The sequence below is a fragment of the Penicillium digitatum genome, chromosome 1 (assembly GCF_016767815.1).
Source record: "Penicillium digitatum chromosome 1, complete sequence".
Lineage (NCBI taxonomy): Eukaryota > Fungi > Ascomycota > Eurotiomycetes > Eurotiales > Aspergillaceae > Penicillium > Penicillium digitatum.
The window spans coordinates 7384150-7409035 of record NC_089384.1 but is presented as its reverse complement, the minus strand read 5'-3'; the positions used below and the strand labels follow the sequence as shown (position 1 = coordinate 7409035).

General features: G+C 48.1%; 6 protein-coding genes and 1 non-coding gene across 7 annotated transcripts; 2 read left to right on the top strand and 5 right to left on the bottom strand.

The window, feature by feature from the left end:
- Positions 1–46: 46 nt before the first annotated feature.
- Pdw03_4908 (Reverse transcriptase, putative) lies at positions 47–1909 on the bottom strand (the record flags this gene model as incomplete). Its single annotated transcript, XM_066100863.1, has 1 exon — positions 47–1909. One exon carries the CDS (start codon positions 1907–1909, stop codon positions 47–49), a length of 1863 nt encoding a protein of 620 aa, XP_065956263.1.
- Positions 1910–4419: 2510 nt separating this feature from the next.
- Pdw03_4907 (uncharacterized protein) lies at positions 4420–7997 on the bottom strand (the record flags this gene model as incomplete). The annotated part of the gene is made up of 3 exons (XM_066100862.1): positions 4420–4489; positions 4552–5365; positions 6017–7997. The coding sequence occupies 3 exons, from the start codon at positions 7995–7997 to the stop codon at positions 4420–4422; spliced, it is 2865 nt and encodes a 954-aa protein (XP_065956262.1).
- Positions 7998–9057: 1060 nt separating this feature from the next.
- Positions 9058–9131, bottom strand: Pdw03_tRNA22. Its single transcript has one exon. It is a non-coding gene; the product is annotated as a tRNA-Ile (tRNA).
- Positions 9132–10009: 878 nt separating this feature from the next.
- Pdw03_4906 (uncharacterized protein) lies at positions 10010–10542 on the bottom strand (the record flags this gene model as incomplete). Its single annotated transcript, XM_066100861.1, has 4 exons — positions 10010–10051; positions 10121–10243; positions 10319–10388; positions 10445–10542. 4 exons carry the CDS (start codon positions 10540–10542, stop codon positions 10010–10012), a joined length of 333 nt encoding a protein of 110 aa, XP_065956261.1.
- A 2638-nt stretch (positions 10543–13180) lies between these two features.
- Pdw03_4905 (uncharacterized protein) lies at positions 13181–13840 on the bottom strand (the record flags this gene model as incomplete). The annotated part of the gene is made up of 4 exons (XM_066100860.1): positions 13181–13335; positions 13393–13565; positions 13675–13724; positions 13796–13840. The coding sequence occupies 4 exons, from the start codon at positions 13838–13840 to the stop codon at positions 13181–13183; spliced, it is 423 nt and encodes a 140-aa protein (XP_065956260.1).
- Positions 13841–17495: 3655 nt separating this feature from the next.
- Positions 17496–19499, top strand: Pdw03_4904 (Major facilitator superfamily domain, general substrate transporter; the record flags this gene model as incomplete). Its single annotated transcript, XM_014675200.2, has 3 exons — positions 17496–17592; positions 17719–18592; positions 18683–19499. The coding sequence occupies 3 exons, from the start codon at positions 17496–17498 to the stop codon at positions 19497–19499; spliced, it is 1788 nt and encodes a 595-aa protein (XP_014530686.2).
- A 1219-nt stretch (positions 19500–20718) lies between these two features.
- Pdw03_4903 (C6 transcription factor (UaY), putative) lies at positions 20719–23972 on the top strand (the record flags this gene model as incomplete). The annotated part of the gene is made up of 3 exons (XM_014675201.1): positions 20719–22924; positions 22977–23029; positions 23091–23972. The coding sequence occupies 3 exons, from the start codon at positions 20719–20721 to the stop codon at positions 23970–23972; spliced, it is 3141 nt and encodes a 1046-aa protein (XP_014530687.1).
- Positions 23973–24886: the final 914 nt, after the last annotated feature.

Genomic DNA, 24886 nt, shown 5'->3' with positions numbered 1-24886 from the left:
ACTGGATGGGCGTTGTGTGCATTGTATTGAATTATTTGGAAGTAATTCATTGAGATGTGGTGGTGTTGTTGGTGTCTGTTCCTGGATCATCACTGTGCTCCGACGCATCATGGAACTCCTCTTCCGCATCTTCGTCGATTTCAGCAACTTTGTGTCGTACCAGTTGGTATCGCCGAGTCGTTCGGGGTTGTTCATCCATAACGTAGTCCTCCGCCATATCATCAGCTGGTGCTGTCATCCTCCTCTTCTTATATGACGTCTGGAGCTGTTTCTCCGGATCTGTCATGAACTGCATAGTCTCTTGGTTCTGTGACCTCAAAGAGCGAGCCGACTGGCTTACTGCTGAGGCAGTTTCAGCGAGCTCCTCTGGTATGATAGGTAGATCGTCATCCTCCGACGTTCTCGATCTAGTTCGCATCACATGGCTGGGCTCCTTTCTTCGTTGGGGCTTCTCCACCCCAACCTTTGTATACATCCTCCGAATTTCTTTTGTCGGATGCGATGCGTTCTCTGTCGGATGAGGTGCGTTCTCTGTCGGATGCGATGCGATCACCGTCCGATTCGATGTAGGTGCTGCCCGATATATCGTCGTGCGCTGTGCAGTTTGCTGCGGCGCGTGGATTGGGGTATCGAGTCCCTGTTGGGACTGGGAGGTAGTGGTACTACCCTTCGTAGTCTCCCTTTGCCGGAAGTGGAGTGGCACACGATGGAATAGAGGGCTGTTAGCCAGTGCTAGTCTTGCCCCTTCTTTCGCTGCTGTTCTTACTTCGCATGCGTCGCTCGTTGGCCTATGGCCTCCGCCACAATTGGCGCATTTCACTTCGACGTCCCCTTGCTTAGCACACTCCCAGGTCGGGTGTTGCTTCGCACAGTGGCCGCACTGGTATTCGTTTAGACACTGTGAGTGTACATGTCCTGGTTTCTGACATTTCAGGCATAATTTCGAACGGCCTTCTCGGCAGAAGCGGGTAGTCTGGTGCACTTGGTGCTGCCAGAGCGTACCCTGCGTGATCGCCTGGTTTGCAACCACCGGGTCGGTGAATTCAATGATGATAGAGCCTTCACGACGCTTGCCAGGTTTTACTAGCCAGCCAAGGTGGAGGATTTCAACCTGGGTATCACCCCATGAGTGGCTGTTTTGGCGTACCAGCTCCTTCGCCATCCCCGCCATCGACTCCTGTGTCAACAGCATCGTCTTCGTATCGATACCGCGCGCTACTACCCCCCATGTCGGCTTCCTAACATGTGCTGCTGGGCCGAATGATTTCAACCAGCCGTCAGCATGCTTTCGTAGCAACTCCGCACCGGAAGCGCTATTCGCCGTCATCTTCACATCCCCAGAGGGGAGAACCTTCGCCGCTAAGAAGTGGCAGCCACCACCAAGGGGGGCACTGGCTTTCCTCCGGGCGGCTTGCTCCCGTGTCCTCTCAGCCTGCTCGACGATCTCCCTTGGTGTCCGCCGGCGGAGGGTTTCGCGGGTGTCGCTGTCACGAATCTTGACGATAATCTCTCGATCTTCGCGGAGCTCAGCTGGCGAAACTCCGATCGAGGATGATCCATTGCTTGTCGGGAGAGATGGGGGGGGGCCGGAGCCGGTCCCTTGTCCCCATTTCTGGAGCCGTGCCCAGAAGGCTGCCGAGTCGTTCGAATTGCTTGTTTGTGTGGACGGTGTCGTTGCTGTTGCTTTGATCGCCGTCGTAGCTTTTTCGATGCTATCCATACGCTGGTCGAGTCGGTTGAGTGCCTGTTGCACCTTTTCCATGACCTGAACCTGCGGTTTGTCCCCCTTCAGGGAGTTCAGTGCGTATTGCTCGACGGATTTCACAAAGTTGATAATATATATCTCACCTCTTCCGTCATTTTCCATTGTGTTCAGCACCTCTCTAGCACTCTGAGCGAGCTCCTCCATGGTACTAAAGTGGTTCCGTGGTTTCTTGGGGGGTCCTAGCCTAGTATAATATGCAGCCCCAGCCCATGCCTTACTACTATACCAACTGCCCACTATCCGTTGGATACGTGAGGATTTGAAGCTGGCCGAGCGACCTCATCTTGCAGCAAGTTGCCGAGACAGGCTTAACAGTCTCCGATCACGGCAAATAAGTGGTCATGGCGGTGACCAGATAAGCCATAGCAAAGAAAAGAAAGCACACAACCATTGATTAGCCTTTTCATTATTGATACCTGGCTCGGATTACAATCATGACCTATTGTTTGGTGGCCCTAAATGGAAGAAATTAAATTATTTTCTAAGAATATAGTATGCGGGACAGTGGAAGTATAACTTTATCGAGAAACTGCGAAACTTGAGACTATAATGCCGGCGATAGGATGTGTGTATACACAGACCTTGAGCTGCCCCATCAGATGTCATTCTATCAGCCTTTTAAATTTGATGGTATGATTTAGGTATTTTAGTATTTCTTGCTCGCATAAAGACAGTAAATTTGAATGATAGTACAACGGACTTGGCGATAAAACCGTTAAGTAATCACATGGGTAGGCTGTTCTTATAGAGAAAAAAAATGAACCCATCATTCTCGACGTTCAGCTAAACCGAGTCCAGTGCCCTGCTTTGATTAGAGTCTGACTTGGATTCCGGAAACGATGAACTGTGTGCTTGAATGCGGAAACTCTAACTCTTGATAAGTTTTTACCACGCTATGATGTGCTTGAAATACGGGATAGTATAACTGTTAGAGATACTAGAGATCTACGATGAATGTAGATGTAACTGGAAATCTCTTGATGCGTTGAGAGAGAGAGAAACTATCTACATGCTATGACTGAGACTAAGTACTGGGAGCAAACAGTGGGTGGTCACGTGACCTTCCAACACCCCCCACGACTAGCACTATTAGTCGAAAGCATAGTTTAAACAACCCCAATTCTCCATGTAAAAAACCAGTTTTTGACCTTCATTAACCCCCCATTTGTAGTATGCAAACCGTAAATTATCCATTCAGCGCGTTTTTATAGACCGTGAGGCCCATTTGGATGATCCAGCGCTTGAATAGCGTTTTGCCAAGGGGTTTTGTCAGTCCATCCGCTGCCATATCAGCAGTCGGGATCTTGACGAATTTAACGTTGCCGGCGGCAACCTCTTCGCGTAGCCTGTGAAAGCGGATCGCGATGTGTTTCGTCGCAGCATGAAATTCCGGGTTGGAAGCGAGAGCAATAGCTCCGTTATTATCCGCATAAATCGGGATTGGCTTCCTAAGAAACCCTTCAATTCCAAGTTCCGTAAGCAGCTGTGTTAACCAGATCGCCTCTTGTACTGCGAGGGATTCGGCAATGTACTCTGACTCTGTCGTAGAGAGAGCGACACAGGGTTGCTTTTTTGACGTCCAAGAAATAGCTCCACCAGCCATTTTGAACAAGAAGCCGGATGTGGAAAGTCCTTTCTCACTGTGTGGGCCAGCCCAATCGGCGTCACAGTATCCACATACAGCTGCATCTTGCATGCTGGGGTGAAAAGAGATCGTGAGTAACTTGGTGCCGGTGAGGTAGCGAAAAACACGTTTCAGGGCTTGAAAATGTACGTCGCTAGGATTCTTGGCATGTTTAGCCAGCTTAATAACAGCAAATGAGATATCTGGCCTGGTAGAGACCATTAACCAGATCAGGGTGCCGATTTTCGTCTGGTATTCATGTATCTGTCCCTTCGTTGCAGTGCCTTCGAAAGGGATCAAAGCTTGCTTCTCATCCATAGGCGTAACAACTGGCTTACAGTTTTCAAGACCAAAGCGGACGAGAATCTTCTCAACATAGTCGGCTTGCGACAAATGTATGATGCCATTGGCATAGTGAACGTTGATTGCGAGATATCGTTGAAGCTTGCCCTTGTCGGAAGTGTCAAAATGCTTTGAAATAGCGCTTTTGAACTGTTGGATAGCGTCTTCCGATGGAGAGAGGACTAGCAAGTCATCCACATACACCATGACATAGAGTGGTGAACCACCATGTTGTCTTTTGACGAAGATAGAATGATCTGACTGGGTACGGTCAAAACCCATAGATACTAGGACATCATGGAGTAGTGAATACCACTCCCGGGGGCTCTGTTTCAATCCGTAGATCGTCTTCATAAGCAGCCCAATATGATCAGGATACTCTTCTCTTTGAATCTCAGGCAGTTCAATCTCAATTGGTTCCTTCAATTCAGCGTAGAGGAAGGCAGTGACAATATCTACATGGTGTAGATACCATCCTTTTGCCGCAGCGACTGCAGCAAAAACCTTGAAAGACATCGGCTTAGCGACAACGGCATAGACTTCGTAGAAATCTAGATCTTTGACTTGACGAAAGCCACGAGCAACAAGCCGTGCCTTGTAGGTACCGTCATGCTTAACTTTGAACACCCATCGGAGGGTAAGAGGTTTCTTCTTGCTCTTAGTCCTGGACATCACTCTCCAGGTGCCGTTAACAAGATGACGATGTAGTTCTTTGTGAGCAGCGACTAGCCATTTGTCTTTCTCGACACAGGACATAGCTTGTTCCCAACTGTTAGGTTCAAAGCCTATGTCTTTAGGCGTCAGTTTGGATACAGCGTACTGCTCATTCGAGGTAGCATTTGCGAAAAGACTGATTAGGATCTCTGGCTGTTCAGCGAGCAACCGAAGAACATTGGAATCAAAGAATGACTTGCTAGCCAGGCTTTCAATGTAAGCTCTGCTAGGATTCTTGATCCGTGTTGATCGTCGTAACTGGCCAGTTTCTGGCTGAATGGGCTGAATGGGTTGAACATAGCTTTGATCTCGACTCCTGTCATCCGGTACCGGATCTAGGCGAGAGAAATTATGTTCAAAAGTTACTTGACCATGCTGTAATGGTGATTGATCATGATACTCGTCATCTTGCAGAGGATCTTCCTGAGATAGATCAATGGTTGTTTCCAGGGGAATGTCCATATTAACAACCTGTCGGGAAACAGGCTGTGGTTCGACGAGAACCCCTCGCCCAACTGCTTCAAAGTGGGCACCAGTATCCACCCTTTGTTCCACCACACACCTGCCAAAACTGCCCGCCATTTCATCATTTGACCACGCAAGATCTTCTTCAAAGAGCGCGGGATTCGACGGGTCGAGAGCATTCGGAGCCCTCGTTTGATCCTCGGGATCATCTTCGACCGTAGGAGAGGGTGAGGAGGTAGATCGTATGTTAAACGGATTCTCGAGGTGAGGCCGTAGGAAATCGATTGGGATATGACGATCCTGCGAATCATGTTCATGTTCTTGGTTCATGCCTGTAATATTAAGATCATAGGCAGGGTCAGGCAGACTTGCCGGAGAAGGATTCTCATTGAAAATGACGTTCCGTGAACGTTCAATCTTCTTGGTACGGACGTTGTAGACCACATAGTTGTCTCCTTCGTCGTACGCGAGCAGCCTTGCCTCCTCCATGTGAGGATCTAGCTTTGTATTTCGCTTCTCTTTTGGGATGAGAAACCAGCATTGACAACCGAGAGCACGAAGGTTTGAGAGATTTGGCTTCTTGCCGAAAAAGGCTTCGTAAGGAGACATGCCAATCTTCGACGCGTAGAGGCGATTCATGGTGTAATTGATTCCACCAAGAAGAAGTCCCCAAAGATATTTTGGAAGCTGATACTCGGCCATAACAGCGACTAACGGCTCAACAAGATGACGATTTTTGATCTCGGCGACACCATTCAGTTGCTTGGTGTAGGGAGGAGTTGGATCCCATACCGTTCCCTTGCTAGCAAGGTAAGCAGCAAGTGGTTTATGCTCTGGAGCATCATCGCCGTGGACCTTCTTGATGACGTAGTTAAACTGAGTCTTCAAATAGGTCTCCAATTGTATGTAGACCTCGGTGACTTGAGATCGTGATTTTAGTAGAAACAGCCATGTAAATCGGGTCGCATCATCCGTAAACGTCACGAAATAATGCTCACCTCCGTGAGACGCGATAGAGATCGGTCCCCAGACGTCTAGATGAATGAACTCGCCAGGCTTTGATCTAATAGATCGTTCTTTGCCAAAAGGTAATGCGTGGCCCTTACCCTTAATGCAAGGAGCACAAGGAAAGGTGACGCCGGCGCCTTTCTTTAGCTTGACGCCGTCAGCAAATATCTCCATTTTTCGTACACGCTCCTCGCCGGCGTGACAAGCTCGACGATGTGCCAGATCGATGGAGATAGGTATGATCTCTCTCTGTGTAGCAAAGACAGAGTTTGGAGAGCCAGTAACAAGATTACAGTCAATCATATGATCAATCTTGTCAATGCCAGCGCAGTTCAACCAGTAATGTTCTCCTTCACAGGTAGCAAAACCAATGGTAGACTCTGGGCCATAGAAATCTTGATGTTTGAATGTCATCATGCCATTCTTTGTCCATGTGCCAATGTCTGCCTTGTCGAGAGCAGACATAGAGATCAAGCTGGACCGAAGATCTGGCGCAAGCCACACTTTCTGGAGAGTGAGAGGGGCCATTTTTCCTGATGAATCTTGATCCAGCAGGTGTAGGATTACATCTCCATATCCCTCAGTGTAGAAGACATCCCCAGTGGCTGTTGAAACAGGCAATACACACCGTCTAAAGTTGACAAAGACAGATCTGTGGGGAGTCATATGTGTGCTAGTACCGGAATCGATCATCCAGCGGGTAACATCATTGTTGTCGTTAGCCAATAGGCCTTCCTTCGACACAATATGGGAACCATGAACTGCATTTGCCTGGATACCGGCAAAGAGCACATTCGTAAAGAGATTGTTATACCGCGCTAGGGGATCCCCCGATGGAGGGCCTTTTTGCGGTACGGTGGGGTAGGATGCTGGCGCAAAGATTGCATTCGCTCCCTGGCGAGGCTGTTGTTGCGGTAGAGAAAGGATCCGACCTTGGTTGTCAACCTGGCCTATGATTTGGCCTGGTTGAGGGACTGCAACCTGTTGAAAAAGAGGTTGCTGCTGAGGTTGTTGAATGGTAGTGGCGTTTGCCGAATTCTTTAGCAAGGGACACTTGTTGGAGTAATGATTTCCAAGAGTCCCATGATGTCTGCAAAGGATGACGTTCTCTTCTTTGACGAAGTCGGTCTTCTTCTTCGAGGGTTTGTCCTTGTTGTTATTATTACTCGATGAGTTATTCGAATTGGATTGCTTGTCATTGCCTCCTTTCTTTGTGTCTTTCTTCTTGTCATTGTGCGACGACGACGATGTTTGAACAGTAGTCGAGTTTGCGTTGTAGGAAGGGTTCATAGACCGGTTATGGATGTCTACCTCGAGGAATTCGGCGTAGACTTGGTCCATGAGATTGACATCCTTCTCATCAACCCTAAGGTTCTGGAGAAAGGCATAACACTTGGGGTTTTCATTAATGGCTTTCTTGAACTGGCATAGTACATATACCGAGTTTATCTTGCCATCAATAGATGTGAGATCACGAAGAGTTTCCTGGAACTTGCGTACAAACTCGCTAGCAGTTCCATTCTTAAAGCGAAGATCAGTCCACTTGGTATAGCGGGCGAATGAATGTTGATGGGATGTAACAGCGTACGTCGCACGCAGTTTCTTAAATGAGTCCCGTACATCAGTGTTTTGAGCGATATGAGAAAAAGGCTCTGGAGAGAGAGTGCCTCTTAGTAAGAGATTCGCTCTCGAATTGCACAGATCCCAGTTTGTACATTTCAAGTTATACTCTTTTCGGAGTACAATGTTTGACTCGATGACTTGCTTCACACGATCACGAATTTCAGCAACAGAGATGACAACTGTTGTAGTATGATCACCTGCAAGATCCTGAGCTTCTTCAATAAGAAGATTGCGAACAGCTTCAGGACTGGAGTCCTGATACTCGGGGATCTTTGGGATTGGGATCCCATTAGAAATCATGTATGTGTAGTAACGGTTGTTAGCTGCAAGAGCTATGTAGAGAGCGGTTTCCCAGTCTCTGAAGTTGGATTGTCCCTTCAATTTTGGGACGGCAGATGAGATGTCAATCTCATGGCTGTTGATGGTAAAGTCCTCAATATTGTATGAGGCCTGCATGACGTCTTCTTCCGCACCGATGTGCTCGTCAAGAGAGGTATGTGATTGGCTCGCTACAGCGGGTAGCGAGTGGAATGTGGGGTTCGACGGTCCGATTTTCGGGTTGTCGAGGGTTTTCGGCGACGTGATTTGACGGCGACGAGATAGGATCCACCTACAATGGATGAAGATCCCAAGGGGTAGGCGAGGTGTTAATCTCGTCCAATAGGGTGATGAAAACTCTGGTTTGTGGGGTCAAAACGAGACCACAGAGGTTCCACAGTGGGGTGGTGCGACGCAGTACACCAAATGGGAGGAAAACCAGGGTTTCGAGTCTGTACAGTTATGTAGAGGACTCGAAAGCGCGAGGCTCATAACCTGTTAGAGATACTAGAGATCTACGATGAATGTAGATGTAACTGGAAATCTCTTGATGCGTTGAGAGAGAGAGAAACTATCTACATGCTATGACTGAGACTAAGTACTGGGAGCAAACAGTGGGTGGTCACGTGACCTTCCAACAATAACAAGTCCCTTCTTTCCACAAACGCCGCCGAGGCCTGGTCTTTCGAAACAAGATGATCATCCCCATTTGAGATGAGTGCTTCAACAAGAGTCGCTCTCTCAGCGTGTACAAGGCCGAGATACCGATACAATTACAGCTCGGACTCCAAAGAAATGAATGTGTTTGATTGTCCAGGCCCAGAGGCGTGTTAATTCCCTCTTTGTATTGTAAAAGACCTTGGCTCAGATGTGGTAATCTTCAGGGCTGCGGCTATCCCCTTGATCTTGGCGCTGGGTCTGTGTAGCTCAAAAGTTTGCTGTCAGCGTACAATGGCTTAAAAAGGCCGTTGCCTACACAAAATTAAGATCAGATCCACTGAATCCAGGCATCGTACGTGACTGGCAACGGCACAAGGTGCCATCGAGCCGTAAATCCCTTGGAAAGTCTGGGGAAGCCTTACCCGACTGCATCAAGATGACGTGAAGTCGGGGCGGGATTTGTTGGTTGATCTTTTATAAATGAAAAGATTAAGGGATCGAGAAGCAAAATTCAAAGTGAGGACAAAAAAAGAAAACGTGGTTCCAGAGGGGGTCGAACCCTCGACTTTGACGTTATTAGCATCACACTCTAACCAACTGAGTTATGGAACCGACTATGTTTCACAATGGAAATTTTATGCTATATGAGCCCAGATTTTTGAAACTAGACAAAATCCCAAACTATAGACCGATTTAAAAGCCGCCTACCTTTCAGTTTGAATAACCCAAGGGCAATCCTGAAAGGAACCCCTCGGGCTGCTATCCGGACCCCTTCTCCACTTGCTAAACCCACTGAGGCCTCCTGCAGTAATTGTATTTCCAATGCATTGCCCGGTAAAAGACATTTGTCCTTCACAGTGTTAGCGGTCAGGAACGAAGTACTTCTACTTCTAAGTAGACCCTTAGCAAAACAAAGTCACTGTTGTTTCCCGCTAGTCTCACCAGTCTTCTTAGTGAGCAAGAAGCGGTATGGAGTAGGCACTGACGCGGAAAGGGAAAGCCATCTCGGGCGGCCTAAAATCCAGTGTATATGTAGATTCGAAAAGAATCGTAATTGGAACAATCGCCAACAGGCAAGATGAATCCAAAGAGAATTTGGGAGCGAAGACATATATACATATGCGACAACTGTCTCGAAAAAAAAAATACAAAAATGATGTCCCTAGAGTCGTTTGTAGGGTCGTAGGTGAAGAGAGATAAGGAATCCGTCATTCTTTACTTAGTTGTGTGACGCTCAGTTGTTGGGAAGGTGAGATACATGGATTTGCATATCTTTATGCGCAACACCAGCAAACAACAGTGGTAGTACTCGAAAAGTACGACACTGTTGAAGACCACGGTAATGATAGGCAGCCGAGCTTACGTGAGAGATGATTTGAAATTGGGATTTAGGAATGAAGCTACATGTATTTCTGTGCAACTGGGTAAGATCACACCTTCGCAGTGAGTTACCTGATGATGCACGCAGAGCAAAGCGTGTAGTGGATGTATCATCCAGGAACGCCTTTTCGGTGTTGATTGGTCCCCTGGCCCTAGCTCTGATGTTAGATCCATCACAGGAAGGAATATGTGACCCGCTGTCACATTTGGGGCGCACATGCCGGAAAGGCAGTCACATCGTGGCGCCGGGTGGTAAGCAAAACTCCTAAATAGGTGAATTCTGCTGTACTTTTGCTAGGAGGTTCAAATACTCGAGGATCATGCGGGCTCTGTATGGACTCTATCTAGAGTTGATTAGTGTCGATTTAGAGTTCGTCCAGAATTCAGTAATTTTTACGAAAGTAGGTGTTCATACATACAGTCTGGCTGTTGAGCCTAGGACTTGATATCGTATCGGATGATCTTTGGATTTGACTTTTAGTAGGCACGCTGCTTACCGATTAACAAATTGTAACAATCTGCACGGGACACGTCAAGGGTGATACGTAGATGAAATGTTTTGTAGACTTGACGGTCTCCGGAGATCATGTTGCGGTTTGCGTGGGTCAATTATGTAGATAATCTCTATCCGGAGTAACATCATCCTTGTTGAAGTCACTGAACATTCGATCATCAAAGTACCAGCTTGTCGTAAAGGCCGCAAGATGGCAAACTAATTTGCGTATTGGCTACTTGCGAAATAACGAGACGGAGCTTTTGTTGAAAAGGAATGTATCACTTGAGATTTGGATCCAAAAAACACTTCTTGCGCTAGGTTTCCTTTTGCCAGGAGTATCGATTCAAGTAAAAAATCTAGGAAACTACAAGAAGATGTTGTTATAGTTATTGTAGGTTGGGTTTATAAAGGTGTTGAAGGTGAAAAGTTTACCTGGGTGTAATCTTTATATATGATGTAAAATTTAGTAAGTGTTAACTGGTGATTATCCAGAAACCATCAAAGCAACTTTGAAATGATCGAATGACACCACTGTTGATTTCAGCTAAGCTCGTACCACGCTGTACGGAGTAGAATTCATCTACTACCAGAGGTATGACTACACGTGACTGCTTTGGACTCAACCTTTTTTTGTGCCTAAATCGCTGCAGGGGAACCGATGTCGATCACATTAAAGAGTCCACAGTGCTCCGTACATGAAGTAAGGTGACAAAGTACGGAACTGCAATTGTACGTGTCCAGTTGAGAGACCAAAAGTTCGTGGAACTCGGCTAGCCAGCACCGTGGAGCAAAATCTAAATCAGCAAATACCCTAAATCTGATTCCCCATCGGAGACAAAGAAAAACGGGACAAAATTGATTCCAAAGAACAAGAATGCTCACATGATCACAAGAAGAATCGATAGTCCGAAAATCCTTGCCAAAGACGAGATGTGATTCGTGTCCACTCACGGAACTTTTGTAATGTACCCGTCACCGCGGCACCGGATCCCTACCTTCCGCTCGCCACAGGTGGGGATAAGGGCGATCGTTCCTGTTGGTCACGGAAATAGAAAAGACAAAATGAGATCGGACCGTAATATGGGTATAATACATACCACACATTCTTTGCCCAGATCCCTTGTGGGAGATACCTCGGGAGACACCTGGATACTGGTGCACTCACAGAGCCTTAACATGGTCCCATGGAATTGGACTTGTATTTCCATGGGTTGTTTACCGGAGACCCCTAGACAGAGGGCGAATTAGAGAGTTTATTGGTCCGCGGAAATCCCATTCAGCTGCCGGACCTGTACCACATTTCAGCTTTTCTCGGGACACAACTATGTGTGTTACATGGAGTAAAAGAGACATGCAAGGCGGCTAGTCTCCATCGACAGCTATGTCTGGATCTTGACTGTCAAAGTTTGTACATCGTATGTTGTATGCACTATGCATGAGTACTTTTTTTCGGATACACTTTGCCGATCCTACAAAAGTACACCTGTCAACTTCATGCAGCTCCAAGCAGTCTCAAAAACAACCTTTACAAATTTCAATCTTCCCCAAACTTCCGGGATCTGATACAACGCCATAGGATCTAGATCGGAAATTGCACTTGTGGCGCTTTTGTGTTGTCAAACGGCGATCAGTCCAAACAATTAGATTGAACATTCAGCCATCCATCCTCCGTAGATGTGCGCTGTAGTTTGTGGCATGTTGTGTGCCTGCACTCTCCAGCGCTGCAAAGGTCCCACCAGCATCTAGAATCAAGGGTAGCAAAAGTCCGACATAGATACTATACATCGTGTAGTGATCACGAGCACAATTAGCGCAAGGTTCCAGTTTAGAAGCAAAGGGGGGAATGAATTGCACGGAGTAGTGACGCTCAAAATAGCAATAGACCCCAAGCCTTGTTGTCTCGATCGATCGGGAATACTGCATTGAAGCTATGTTCCCGCCTATAGCCTATACTCCGCGCAGAGTATTCCACACATATCGAAAAGGACGGCATAGCCTGTGGCACTTTGTTGAGATGGCAAGAAATGGAGCCTGATTTTGATTAAAATTGAGGGAAGTAGAATGCATCTATCCGAATCAAGCGGGATCTCGACGGCCATGGGTCTAAAAAGAATGGAGAATCATGAGTTGTCTGCAATGTACATCACCCCACATTGATGTACACATCTTGTACAACCATCGAGAGGGGCATGTTCGTTTGAACCCTTGTTTTTGCTGCCCCCCCCCCCCCCCCCCCCCCCCCCCCGATCTAGGAGGTGTGCCCCTTTTCCCTTGTGCCCATTGATTCCGATGTCATCGAAGATCTAGATTTTGAGTGACGGAATTCGGCCCCCGGGAGTGTGACCCTAAAAGTTGATACATCACACAACTGGATTTTCTTCCCGTCAATCATCATTGCACAGATAAGGAGGCCGCATCGAAAAAAGTCCAAGCATCTCAGTCTCCGTGGCAATTTTGCCTGAGGTCTCTGTCCAATTTAGAATTTAGATACGTCCAAAAGAAAGCTTTCCTATATGCCAGGAAGCATTTTCCGCTTGCAGACTGGATGTAATTTTGTCTTCTGATCGTTGAGGGGCAATCCGCGCCACGCTTCAGCCATCCGGGATCTTGCGACTGTCAGAACCCGACCAAACTGTGCGGCAGCTGCGGTCCAGTGTGGATCAAGGACCCTTGTGTCTGGATTGGGATGGGTTAGCGTTGTCTGCAAAAAAAAATAGTCGACTGATCTACGCGGTGTTTGAAAACGCAGCTGTATCCTTTGGGGCATTGTATCTTGCCAAGTAGGTCAGGTTCGTGGGTAGTCGGATCCGTGGGCCGACAAGCCCCTTCGGTCATCATTGGTGCTGTGTCTGTCCTTAGAGCGGAAGTGTAGGATCTGCGCGTCATGGCTGCGCGACAGACGAGGCAGAGACAGTGTGCTGTGGAAGCTGAACCCGCTCTCTGTTTTGGTCTCGATCAGGAAGTGTTGAGGCGTATTATTCCGACATGATGTAAAACCTTCTTCACTATGGAATGATGGAAACACTGAGGGGATCATACGGAATGTGATTAAAGCTGGTAAATGAACGTATATGAAATTGCGCACGAATTGAGCCGATCGGGCTGCATTATGCCGTAAGCTGTGACCAAGCAGGGCACAGTGAGATCTTGGCAGAGCTAGCGAATCCGATCTAGGGCGATATCAAGAGCATGATCACGGAGAAGTCGGTGTCATGAGGTATGACTTCTCTCTGTACGGCGTTTGTTGACTTGTAACGCGCTTCACCGTCTTTTGCAAACCTCTTGATTTTGGGCAATAATAATTGCAGAGGTCTGGATGTCGATACGGGCTACATACGCAATGTCAGTCCAAATCGCAAGGCCATCGAAAATCCTCGACGATCACAGTCGGACAGCTTACCGGCGGTGCAGACGCAAATGACGGGGCTGTGAGAACAATACCCATGTAGGGCCTGCAGTCTACCGAGTGACTCATGGGATGCCAGGGACAAGTACCCGAGGGAGAATTTGAGGCGAGACGTCAAAGGACCCCTCTGCAGCAGATCATCAACAGAATGCAGCCAAGAGACACACCGCTTGACACCCGCTATAATCAAACCCAGGTTGTTGATGCAGACAGGGTTACTTCATCTACGTTTCTCCTCCTCTCCTTCCAAACTGGCGAGAATCGGAAGAATGATTTTAGCAGGGGCTCTTTCTACCCCACCATACATGGATGATTCGGTTGGCTGCAGGGTAGAAAAATGGCAGCCCACTCACATGATCTCCGTCCCGATTTGAATTGCAATATACATGAAACAAAAAGAAAAAGTAGGCTATAATTTCCGGCCGTTGGGTTGCAATCCTTCTTCCGAACAGTCCGAATGGATATCAAGGTAGACACGACTCTTGTTGACGGAGCCACGGTAGTGCATCGTCGCGTGATGCATGGAAAGATGACGGGTTTTGTTTCCTGAACAGTCACCGCTATATCCGCGTCAAAATACGTCGGGCTCTTTCAGTTGTTGGGTTGCGACTCGCGTGTCGGACATCTCAACGATTGCCGTTGTTCAAGCGCTCCCACCTCCCTTGTAGCCAATCGTCTCCTCGACAGGGAGACATGCATTGTGATCGACGTTTTTCGGTATTTCATGCATGGAAGGATTTGTCAAACACCCTGTCAGACCCTAGAGCTTGTATTGGCCCACTGTCAGCTGGGCACGATCACCCTACTTTCAAATCGAGTGACTCTTCTTAATCGCTTTGTTTGTCCGAGGACCAAAAGCAACATCACGACCCGACATCTTGTATGACTGGTTGTAAAAGAAACGTCAAGGGGAATTTTGCAGGTTGCAGGAGCCCCAGTCGTGTTTACAATTCTTGCTCACACCGTTCCTTGACTTTCCTCCTTTGGCATATTCTAGTTACTGGGCGCACCCCTGAGAGGCTCAAGCCGCTAAACCATGCTCAAGTATGACGTTCTTTTTTTTTTTTTTTTTTTTCTCTCATGACTTCTCACCGGCTTTTTTACCCACTCCCTCGCGTGGCCCCAGACAACTTTTCTGTCGTACAGCAAGAATAAAACCAAAGCAAAATTTAGTTTTTCTTCTACAGAGTACTCCGTATATAAGGTACTCTACTCCGTACATATGTACGGAGTAGACATTGTGTCGAATAAACACAATGGTCCCACTTGTTCCCAGCCCCTTGGGTCTTATGCAGTCCCTTCTTGTTGGGTCGGCACTTTACCGACTTTTGAATTTGATTCCACTTGCATTTTAGAGATCGAAAGTTCCAAAAAAAAGCACATACGGAATACAGAATACCGAATACGGAGTACGGAGTACGGAGCACAGGGAACAAGAATCTAGTTCGAGTGGGATTGCGGTTGAGCTATCCACCTAACTTCGCCCCAATGGCTGATATCCTCTGGGACAATTGTAAGGGGGAGGGAAAGGGGCGGCATTGGTTTCCCCTTTTGCCGATCGACGTCTAACGGCCAATAGATAGGGCTCGGGAGTGTCGGTGAATTTTTGACAAGCTCAGCTGATTCTCCGAAGTCTTCTCGAAGGTCTCAAAAATCCACAATATAGTGCCCAGAGAGTATATTTTACTGGTACGGTGTGTATTCTACTAGGATGATCATCGAATCCCCGAGTGTTTCATTACCTTCTCCCTCTCTGCCGGTTCTACTCAATTGGCTCCATCTGTACCGGGATGGCGGGATTAAAGAGAAACACTTTATGAAATTTGGGTTCTGGGGGACTTGAAAACGGGGTTGACCATTCAACAATGAGACAGTGGACGGGATGGCGCTCAAACATTGGCTAGAGTTTCCCGTACACCGCATCCTGTTCCAGTTGTATATCCTAAACATGGTTCACCTTTGTTTCAACCCAATCAGTGGGTTCCCAACTTATTCGAAAAGTAGTCCGTACTTTGTGCTCCGTACAGATTCTCCTGATCATCCCGGCCATCTGGGAAGGGTGGGTAAGTTAGCTTTCCCTTTCCGTTGAGTGGAGAGTATGACGACATGATGTTTGGTCTCTGTGAATACGGAGTGCATTACGGTTGTAGAGATGGAAAAGGGGAAGGAAAAAAAAAATTTCAAAATCGTTTAATTAATGACATCTTGAATTTGACCCTTTTCTAAAGTCCCCATCAATATACGAAGTACGAAGTAGGTTCATGCTAGTACATATGTTGTAGGTCTCGGGGAGGCGCAGAGATATCGCGGAGCTAAAAAGGCGAGATCTATCATCTCACTAATTTGCACTAAAACCAAAGCTCTGGGAACCACAAGAAAAATTTGATCTTCCTTACCTTACGCTATACGGGTGAGGTATCGTCTAGCGCCCCCTACCAAGAGACTAAGGGTTGGCCTAATGCCGTTCCCCGGGGGCCCGGTGTTCAGGACCGTGGGTCTCGAGGAAATCATTTTGGTGTTCTTTTGTTCTTTTTTTTTTCCATCTCTTGTTGGATCTGGGGGATGGATCTGTCGAATCAAAGATGATAAACTTTCTTTTTTTTTTTCTCTTACAAATTAAATTAGGACATGTAGATGTTCACTATATTTCTGTGCTGGTGTTACAGTTCGAAATCTGATCTGATTAATCGCCATTGGAATATGTTTTCCTTTTTCTCTTGTATAATATCTTAGCATTTCAAGGATACTAACCTCCCTCTCCCCCCGATGAAAGGAAAATCCGAAATAACCTAAGCCAAACATCAAATATCCAATAAATCAAATATGTCAAAAAAAAAAAAAAAGATGACGATATACCGAGTTCTTCCTATTGGATCCACCCCCTTTCCTTACCTCCGGGGGGATTCTTCCGCTTCCCCCTACTCTTCTTGTACGGAAATGTCAGGTTTCTACTCCGTACTTCGTACCTCAGATCCACATAATAGAATAAAGGATTTTTTTTTAATTTTTAAAATTAAAATTGAAAATTGAAAATAAAATAAAACAAAACACAGAATTACAATAATAAAAGAGAATCTGACCCACTTCGTTCGTCTTTATCCTGATCCAATGTTTGCCAACTGCATCCTGTACAGCTGTAACCGAAATGTCTAGTTGTGATGCTGAACGGTTGACATTTTAGTTCTTGGGCGCCTGATCATTTCTATAGACCTATCCACTGTCAAACTTCTTATTTTAATAGCTTCCCCTTTCCCTAAGTTTTTTTTCCCTTGGACTTTCTTCTATCTACTCTTGACAACTTAACTCTTCCTTGGACTTATAGATCCTTCTCTTCTTCAGAACCTCCGAGCCTCTGTCTTCTACAAACTCTCCGGACTCCCTTACAGGTGTCTCATACAATCATCCACCCTACCTCATCGGATCTTGATAGAATTTCCAACCGCAGGGGGAGCAATGCTGAAGCCCTAAAACCAAAAGACCCTGCTCCTTGCTCCAACAACGCTATTACATTCTCTCCCTCTTATTCAGGACTCTGGGGAAATTAAAGAATCAAAAGCACCTTTAATCTGGTACCTTGTTCTTACCTTTTTTCCCCCTTCTTTCTGAGCCATACAATCTTTAAGAGAAGTGGGGTGTCCCAGAAGCCTCTCTTGAAATTCCCTTGTGTCTGCTTCTAGCTCATTCCAACCCTACGATGTTTCAACGACCAGCCTGTTTACAGGGCCGACGCTTCCGCAATGGCTCTGGCGATGAATTCTCTACATTCCCAATTCGGCAACTGTTTGTGTTAGGTAAGTGTGGTACTTTTGTTCTACTATAAAAAAAAATCAAGAAGAAATACGGTAGCCGCAAAATGCGCCGCAACCCACATCTACACGAACCATAAGTGATCTTATTTGCTGACGAATATGATATAGCACTCGTTCGAATCTGTGAACCAATTGCTTTCATGTCAATTTTCCCATATGTGTACCACATGGTCGAATCATTCCATGTGACAGATGACGACCGCCAAATCGCCCTGTACGCCGGCATGATCACCTCCTCATTCACCTTTGCTGAGTTTTCTGCGGGCATGTTCTGGGGCCGCATGAGTGATCGGATTGGTCGCAAGCCCGTCCTCATTATGGGCCTCGTGGGCACCACCATCAGTATGGTGGTATTTGGATTTGCGCCCAACCTAGCCACGGCGATGGTTGCGCGCGCGCTGGGCGGCATGTTGAACGGGAACATCGGTGTTCTTCAGACGACGGTTGCGGAGATCGTGACGAAAAAAGAGCATCAGCCGCGAGCTTATTCGATAATGCCTTTCGTGTGGTGTCTGGGATCGATCATTGGACCGGCTATGGGCGGCGCTTTGGCCCAGCCTTGCGACAACTACCCAGCCCTCTTTGCGCGCCGCACACTGTGGGATAAATTCCCGTTCCTGCTGCCCAACCTTGTTTGCATCACCGTGCTGGTTTGCGGTATCGTAGTCGGTTTTCTGTTTTTGGAGGAGACGCACCCGGAGAAGAAGCACCGTCGTGACCCCGGTCTCGAACTCGGCCACTGGTTGGTCAACCTGTCCTGGGGCTCGCGCGTGCAACTTCCCGATGATTCCGAAGTGGACGTCAAGGAAAAGTACCTTGATGCACCGCCTGGATACGAAACTGCCGAATCATCGCCTTGCCTGCGACCCGTTGAGGATGGCGCTTCGGCTGATTGTGACCTGGAGGGGCAAAAGAGCCCCGCGCCCAAGGCCTTTACCCGACAAGTCATCCTCACTATCGTTGCTTACGGCATTCTTGCATAGTGAGTTGGCTCCTTCCCCCGCTCTTCAACACCACACTCTTTTATCCATTTCGTTTGAACAATTAACTGACATGCACTGCCCTCTTTCAGCCACAGTGTCTCCTTTGATCAGCTGATGCCGGTACTACTGAGCACACCGAGATCCGATGATGACGTAGTGTTACCCCTCAAGTTTACCGGAGGCCTGGGAATGGCCACGAAGACCATCGGGTTTATGCTCGCCGTGCAAGGCGTTTACTCGATGATCGCCCAACTGTGGCTGTTCCCATTTGTGGTTAAGCGTTTTGGTACTTTGCGTACTTTCCGCTTCGTTTTGCTTGTATGGCCCCCTCTCTACTTGGCCGTACCCTACCTTGTCCTTCTTCCGTCCAAGCTCCAAATGCTTGCTGTCTATGTGTCCTTGATCAGCAAGATCACATTCCATGTCATCGCTTTCCCAGCCACCGCCATCCTTTTGGCCAATGCCGCCCCGTCTTCTAAAGTACTGGGCTCTATCAACGGCGTTGCCGCTTCAACCGCCAGTCTCAGCCGGGCCTTTGGACCGACCATAACCGGTCTTCTCCACTCCAAGGGCCTCAATAGTGGATACTCCGTGCTGGCTTGGTGGGCCTGTGGTCTTGTCTGCCTAATCGGTGCCATCCAAAGTTTCTGGATGGAGGAATCCCCGGAGCCTGAACGTTTCAAGACCTGTCAGCCTGAGGTCAGCGAGTCCGAGTTGAAGCGTGAAGCCCTCTCGGACTTTGACAACCAGGATGAGGAATCTTACGAGTTGCCGGAGGAAGAGCAACGTTTGCTTTCCTTGCGCTCTAGTGTCGACCATGACTTCGACATCTCGCAACTCAACTTGAATGCCATCGATAATATCCCCCATCCCCAGGGCGATGTCACCAACGATACCAATGTCTAATACTGTGAAGCTTGCCTGTCGCACCATCACCTTTTTCTTTCTCTTCATCCTTCTGGAAAGGCATGCTCATTTCAGCGCTGAGGCGCAACGCGGATTTCTAATGTTTTTTTTTTCGTTCCCTGTTTTCTTTTTCGTCTTTTCCGTCATCATGATACCTCATTTTGCTATTTCATTCTCATGGCTTTTCTTTGAGACCGGGAAACGGCGCAATTATAGATGGTTGCATTGCATATGTGGAAGCATAACATTTGGGTCTCTTCTTTTCTTTCTTATCATTTGGGAGCATCAGCAGGTTATATTACGACTCTATTCATGTGCATCTGGGAGGCTATTCTTTGGGAGGGGGGGGAGGGGGGGGAGGTTCTCACTTTTGAGCTGGGATCTCTCGAAGTTCGTGTGTCAGTCGGTTAGAGTATCTTGCTACAGACTTGCTCAGTATAGCAGCCGTCATCTTCTCTACCATCCTTGACCATCTCATAGTCTTGTAGACTTGTAGTCTCGTGCTGGACTCCACACAATTGGTTTCACGAAAAGCCAGGGACATGTATTTCCTGACGGTGTCCAGTTAGGAAAATATCCCCTCACGTTAGCGCGATTAAATTAGCAGCCGCACGTTAAACATAATTCCGCTCGCTGTTCTCCCCGTGCTATACATCCCCCATTTGTCCAATGCCGCTATATTCTACAACTGAAAGCGGGGAGTGGGGGAGGTCCACCAAACTTCCCAGATGAAGCTGTATCAGGTTCATCCTCCAAGCTCCAAGCTCCAAGCAAAAAGTCCTGTCCAAGTTGAACTGGAATCCAGACGGCTCAAGAGATCTCGACATGTCAAAGTCTGGAATGCGTCTTCCCGAGGGCAACTCGATTTCCCAACTCCACCAAAATTTCTTGACTACATGGTTTCTTCTCTTCCCCATCTTTTCATAGGGCTCATCTATGGCCCTATATTGCAATTACTTCTTCGGAGGACAATCTAATTCGGGGTTAACAAGCTGCTCCCAAATCCGTGTTTCGGGCCATTTTCTTTTTCATCGCGGTTTGATTGCTGCGAGAATATCTATTTGCCGAAGAAAACACTATCATAGATGAACATCAAAAGTACTTCCTGATCTTATGAAGTTGGCATGGGAAGTTAAATCGCAGTTCCCGACCGCAGTCTCCGCAAAACTCCGCCAAGAAATGATCGCAACTTTGCGGCTCTCGTCTCTCGGTTCTCACAATGCCTGATCCCCCTTCGCCGTCATCACCAGTCTCTTCAGGCAAGAAGAGACCATATCCATCCGACACTCCCTTAACGCAAACCGACCCCACGACCAATACCGCTCCCAAGCCCTCCGCCCCGACAGCCGTACCCTCCGCCCCGGCAGCCGTGCCCTCCACCTCACCCGCCCATTCCAGTACCCCCGCCTCGTCCGCTTCATCCTCATTCCGCAATGTTTCCGCCTGTAACCGTTGTCGACTGCGCAAGAACCGTTGCGACCAGCGCCTCCCGCGCTGCCAGTCCTGTGAAAAGGCCGGCGTGCGCTGCGTCGGATACGACCCCATTACAAAGCGGGAGATTCCCCGCAGCTATGTCTATTTCCTGGAGTCGCGCGTAGCACATCTCGAACAGCAATTGGCGGAGAACAACATTGAATTTAAAAAGGTCGTCGCTTTCGACGAGGAGGAGGCTGTCAAGGTCGAGGCTGATGGCGACGCCGCGCAAGCTCGTTCCGGATCTAACGTTCAGGCCGGAGAGGTGTTTGCGGCAGAGAACACACGGTGGAGGAATACAACGAAAGAAGATGCCGATCGGTCGGAGCGGAAAGGGGAAGGGAACAATCGCGATGCGGACGACGGCCCCGCTAACGAGGATAATTGGCGCCTGCATAATCTGGTTTCGAACATTGGCATGGTCTCTGTACAGGGTACTTCCGACCCACGATATCTGGGTTCGACATCGGGCATTTCGTTTGCCCGTGTTGTCTTTGCTGCGGTGAGGAGCTCACTCCCCGGTAACATGCCGGAGCGTGCAGCAACTCGAACGAGCGATCGATTGCCTCAGAGTGCTGCTGGCATTGCTGGTGGAGGGAGTAGCATGCGCGATTCCTTCTTCGGGCTGCAGACAAGGCCGATGATGAAATGTGCAACTTTCCCTGACCGAGAGCTAGCTGAACGGCTTATTGATCTTTACTTTGAACACGCGAATCCTCAGATGCCGATTCTCCACCGGGGAGATTTCATGGAGCTGCTGGATAAGACATATCTGTTAGAAGAGAAGAAGCGTTCTCCGCGCGCGCTTTATGTGCTTAATATCGTGTTTGCCATTGGTGCTGGAATCATTTTCGAGGATAAGCCTCAAGGCTCGGATGATGAGAATCGCAGTAGTCGTGACCGGTCCTCGTCTGGAACGAAGAGACCGAGACTCTCGAGCCATCAGTACCAGCCGGAAGAATACCATGCCTCCGCAATAATTCATTTGGAATCGTTCCTTGGGTCCTCCTCCAGCGAAGGCTTTGGCGGATTGGAAGAGCTGCAGGCAGTGCTCCTTCTAGCCAGCTTTGCCCTATTGCGACCCGTTGCTCCGGGCCTCTGGTATATCGTCGGTGTGGCCACGCGCTTAGCCGTCGACCTTGGGCTCCACTACGAGGATGGAGCGGGAATTGATTCTGCAACGAAAGACAGCAACCAAGCGCAGTCGCGGATCGATGCTCGTGAACGCGGACGACGCGAATGGGTACGCGATACCCGTCGCCGTTTGTGGTGGTGTGTTTACAGCTTTGATCGCCTAGTAGCCACCTGTGTTGGACGGCCATTTGGCATCAGTGATCAGGCCATCAGCACAGAATTTCCGTCTATGCTGGACGACCAATACATTACTAAGTCTGGTCTTCTTACGCCACCCGACGGAGCTCCGACATATAAGCATGTCGCATTCCACTATTTTAAGCTGCGCCTTCTTCAATCTGAGATCCACGATGTCCTCCAATACCAACAGACGCGTGCTGTGCGGAGGAGAGGCCCTGGTGCAGTTATTCTCCCTCACGCTGAGCTTTCTTCCCCTTTCCTCCAGGGCTTTGACTCCTTCCGCTCGTGGCGCTATGATGTGCATCGCCGATTGGTTGAATGGCAGAACACTGCTCCGACCCGATCCGAAACGGGTGTGAGATTCTCTATTGAGCTGCTCGAGTTGAATTACTGGCAAGCTATCATTTTGCTATACCAGCAGAGCTTGACAGTTCCTGCCGAGTTGGCGGGAGAGCTTACTCCTGCTGATGACGTTTCTAGTCCGTCCTTTTCAAATCCCGATGAGGGTGACGAGGAGGATCATGTCTATCTTAATGTTGCCGAGGCTGGTCAGAAGGTCATTCGTATCTATCGCCAATTGCATAGAGTACGCTTGGTGAATTATACCTATCTTGCTACACATCACATTTTCATGGCTGGTATGTAGTTGCTCTTTGCGTTTTCGTGGCTTTATAACTGACGCTAAATTAGGAATCTCCTTTTTATATGCCATTTGGCATTCGCCTTTGGTTCGAAGCCACTTAGTAGGTACCCCCAGTCCTAGAATTTTACGTTTGTTCTCACTCTAACATTCGCTTTTCTAAGACACTCGATGAAGTCGACTTTACTGTTCTCGCCGCAACTTCTGTTCTAGGCGACCTGATGCACAAATGCCCACCGGCCGAAGCATGCCGAGATGCGTTCGAGCGCATGAGCAAAGCAACCGTTCAAATGTGTCTTTCAACAACCGGATTCGGATCACAGGTAGACATGAGCCGTGTCCACGCCACATCAAATGCCGGGAGCTCACTCCACCCCAGCCGGCCAAGGCAGCCTATGGAGCAACGACCCCGCGTAGTACAAGGGCAGCCCCGACGAGCGACACAGACACGCCCATCCCGTCCCGTCCCTAGGTTCGACATGAACTTGGCTGATCTCTTCACCGATGTTACCCCCTTAACCGACCACTCTCGACCCGAAAGCAGACCCGGAGGACTATCTTACCCTCAACCAGAATCGATAGCCCCCAACTTCCAAATAGACCAGTCCTCTCGGTCTTATGGACAACGTAATCTGTCGATGGATTACTATCTCAAATACGAGAATCCAAACTCCCCACAACCGCATCCGCAGATCTATTACTCGAACTCGCCGCAACACAGTGTTTCTCCCGGTAGCAATACTCACACTCATGGTTTACCACCTGCCAACAGCGAGAGTCCGCAAGGGATGAGTCTTGGTTTCTTGGATTTTGGGTCGGCCGATGCTGAAGATCAGGGTAATGTGGGGGGCGAAGCCAATCCCGATTCCAATATGATGGCTGTGCCATCTTTGGGTCCCAATCTGGGCCAGAATGTTGGAATTGACCTTGGCTTTGGTATGGCTATGGACTTTCAACATGACTGGAGTGAGAATCCTAATTACGATCTTTTGGAGGGCTTTTTCTTTGGTGGTTCTGGGGCTGGCGCATCTGGGGGGGATCTCTAGGATGTCTAGAGTTGTTTCTCTTGAATTTTTTTTTCTACTTTTTGTTGGGTCACTTCTTTAAATTTCCTTTCATACCCCTACCCTGCCTCGTTCTTGTTGCCTTTTTCTAAAAAGCCAGGGCTTAGCAGGGGTTGTATAATTTGGCGTGTGGTTATTCTCTTTTCCTGCTTTTGGATGCCATCAATATAGATATATACTGATACATCAAGATCTGCAAGGAAAGAAATCAATCAGTTCCAGGGTTAACAATAGCATCAAGAATTTTTTAGTATATTGTGGTTGCCTTGCATTGATATACATTAAGGGCCTCGGGCAGCAACAGCGTCAAAACAAACACTCCCGCCTTTTTTTTCCCAGCCCAACAACACACAACACCTGCAATGCTCTCCACTCATTGATCGTGGGACTCACCGCACAAAAGAAACCCGTAGCTCTGTTGGGTGCTTCACCCGATCTGCGCTTAGACCCAACTACCTGATCTCGACATCAGGTGCCCACTCCAATCTCCAATTTTCTATTCAACCTATTTCTGCCTACCTACCCCCGCTTCATTCCCCCGTTCTCACTGAAAAACGCGGTCTCCAATCGCCGAAAACCCCAAGACCAAATTCCGAACTGTTTCTCCCACACCGAGCTTTGACTAGCGCTTTTGGAGTGGAACCGGCAACCAACCGAGACCGCGGAGCATACAAGGAGGCTCTGCCCTTTCTTTTTTTCCCACCTCTGAACTGAACCCGGTCTTGCATCCTTTTGCAACGTTTGGCGAGTGAGACTTTTAGGTTTGCTAGCATTGCAGGACATAGCATTTAAATTTGTTCTGCTTGTCTGGCCCCGTTCAAAAGGCCCTGCCTTCGTGCAACGTGCTTTTTACCTTGCTCTTGGATCGATTTTCTATGACTGGTCATGCGTGGGAT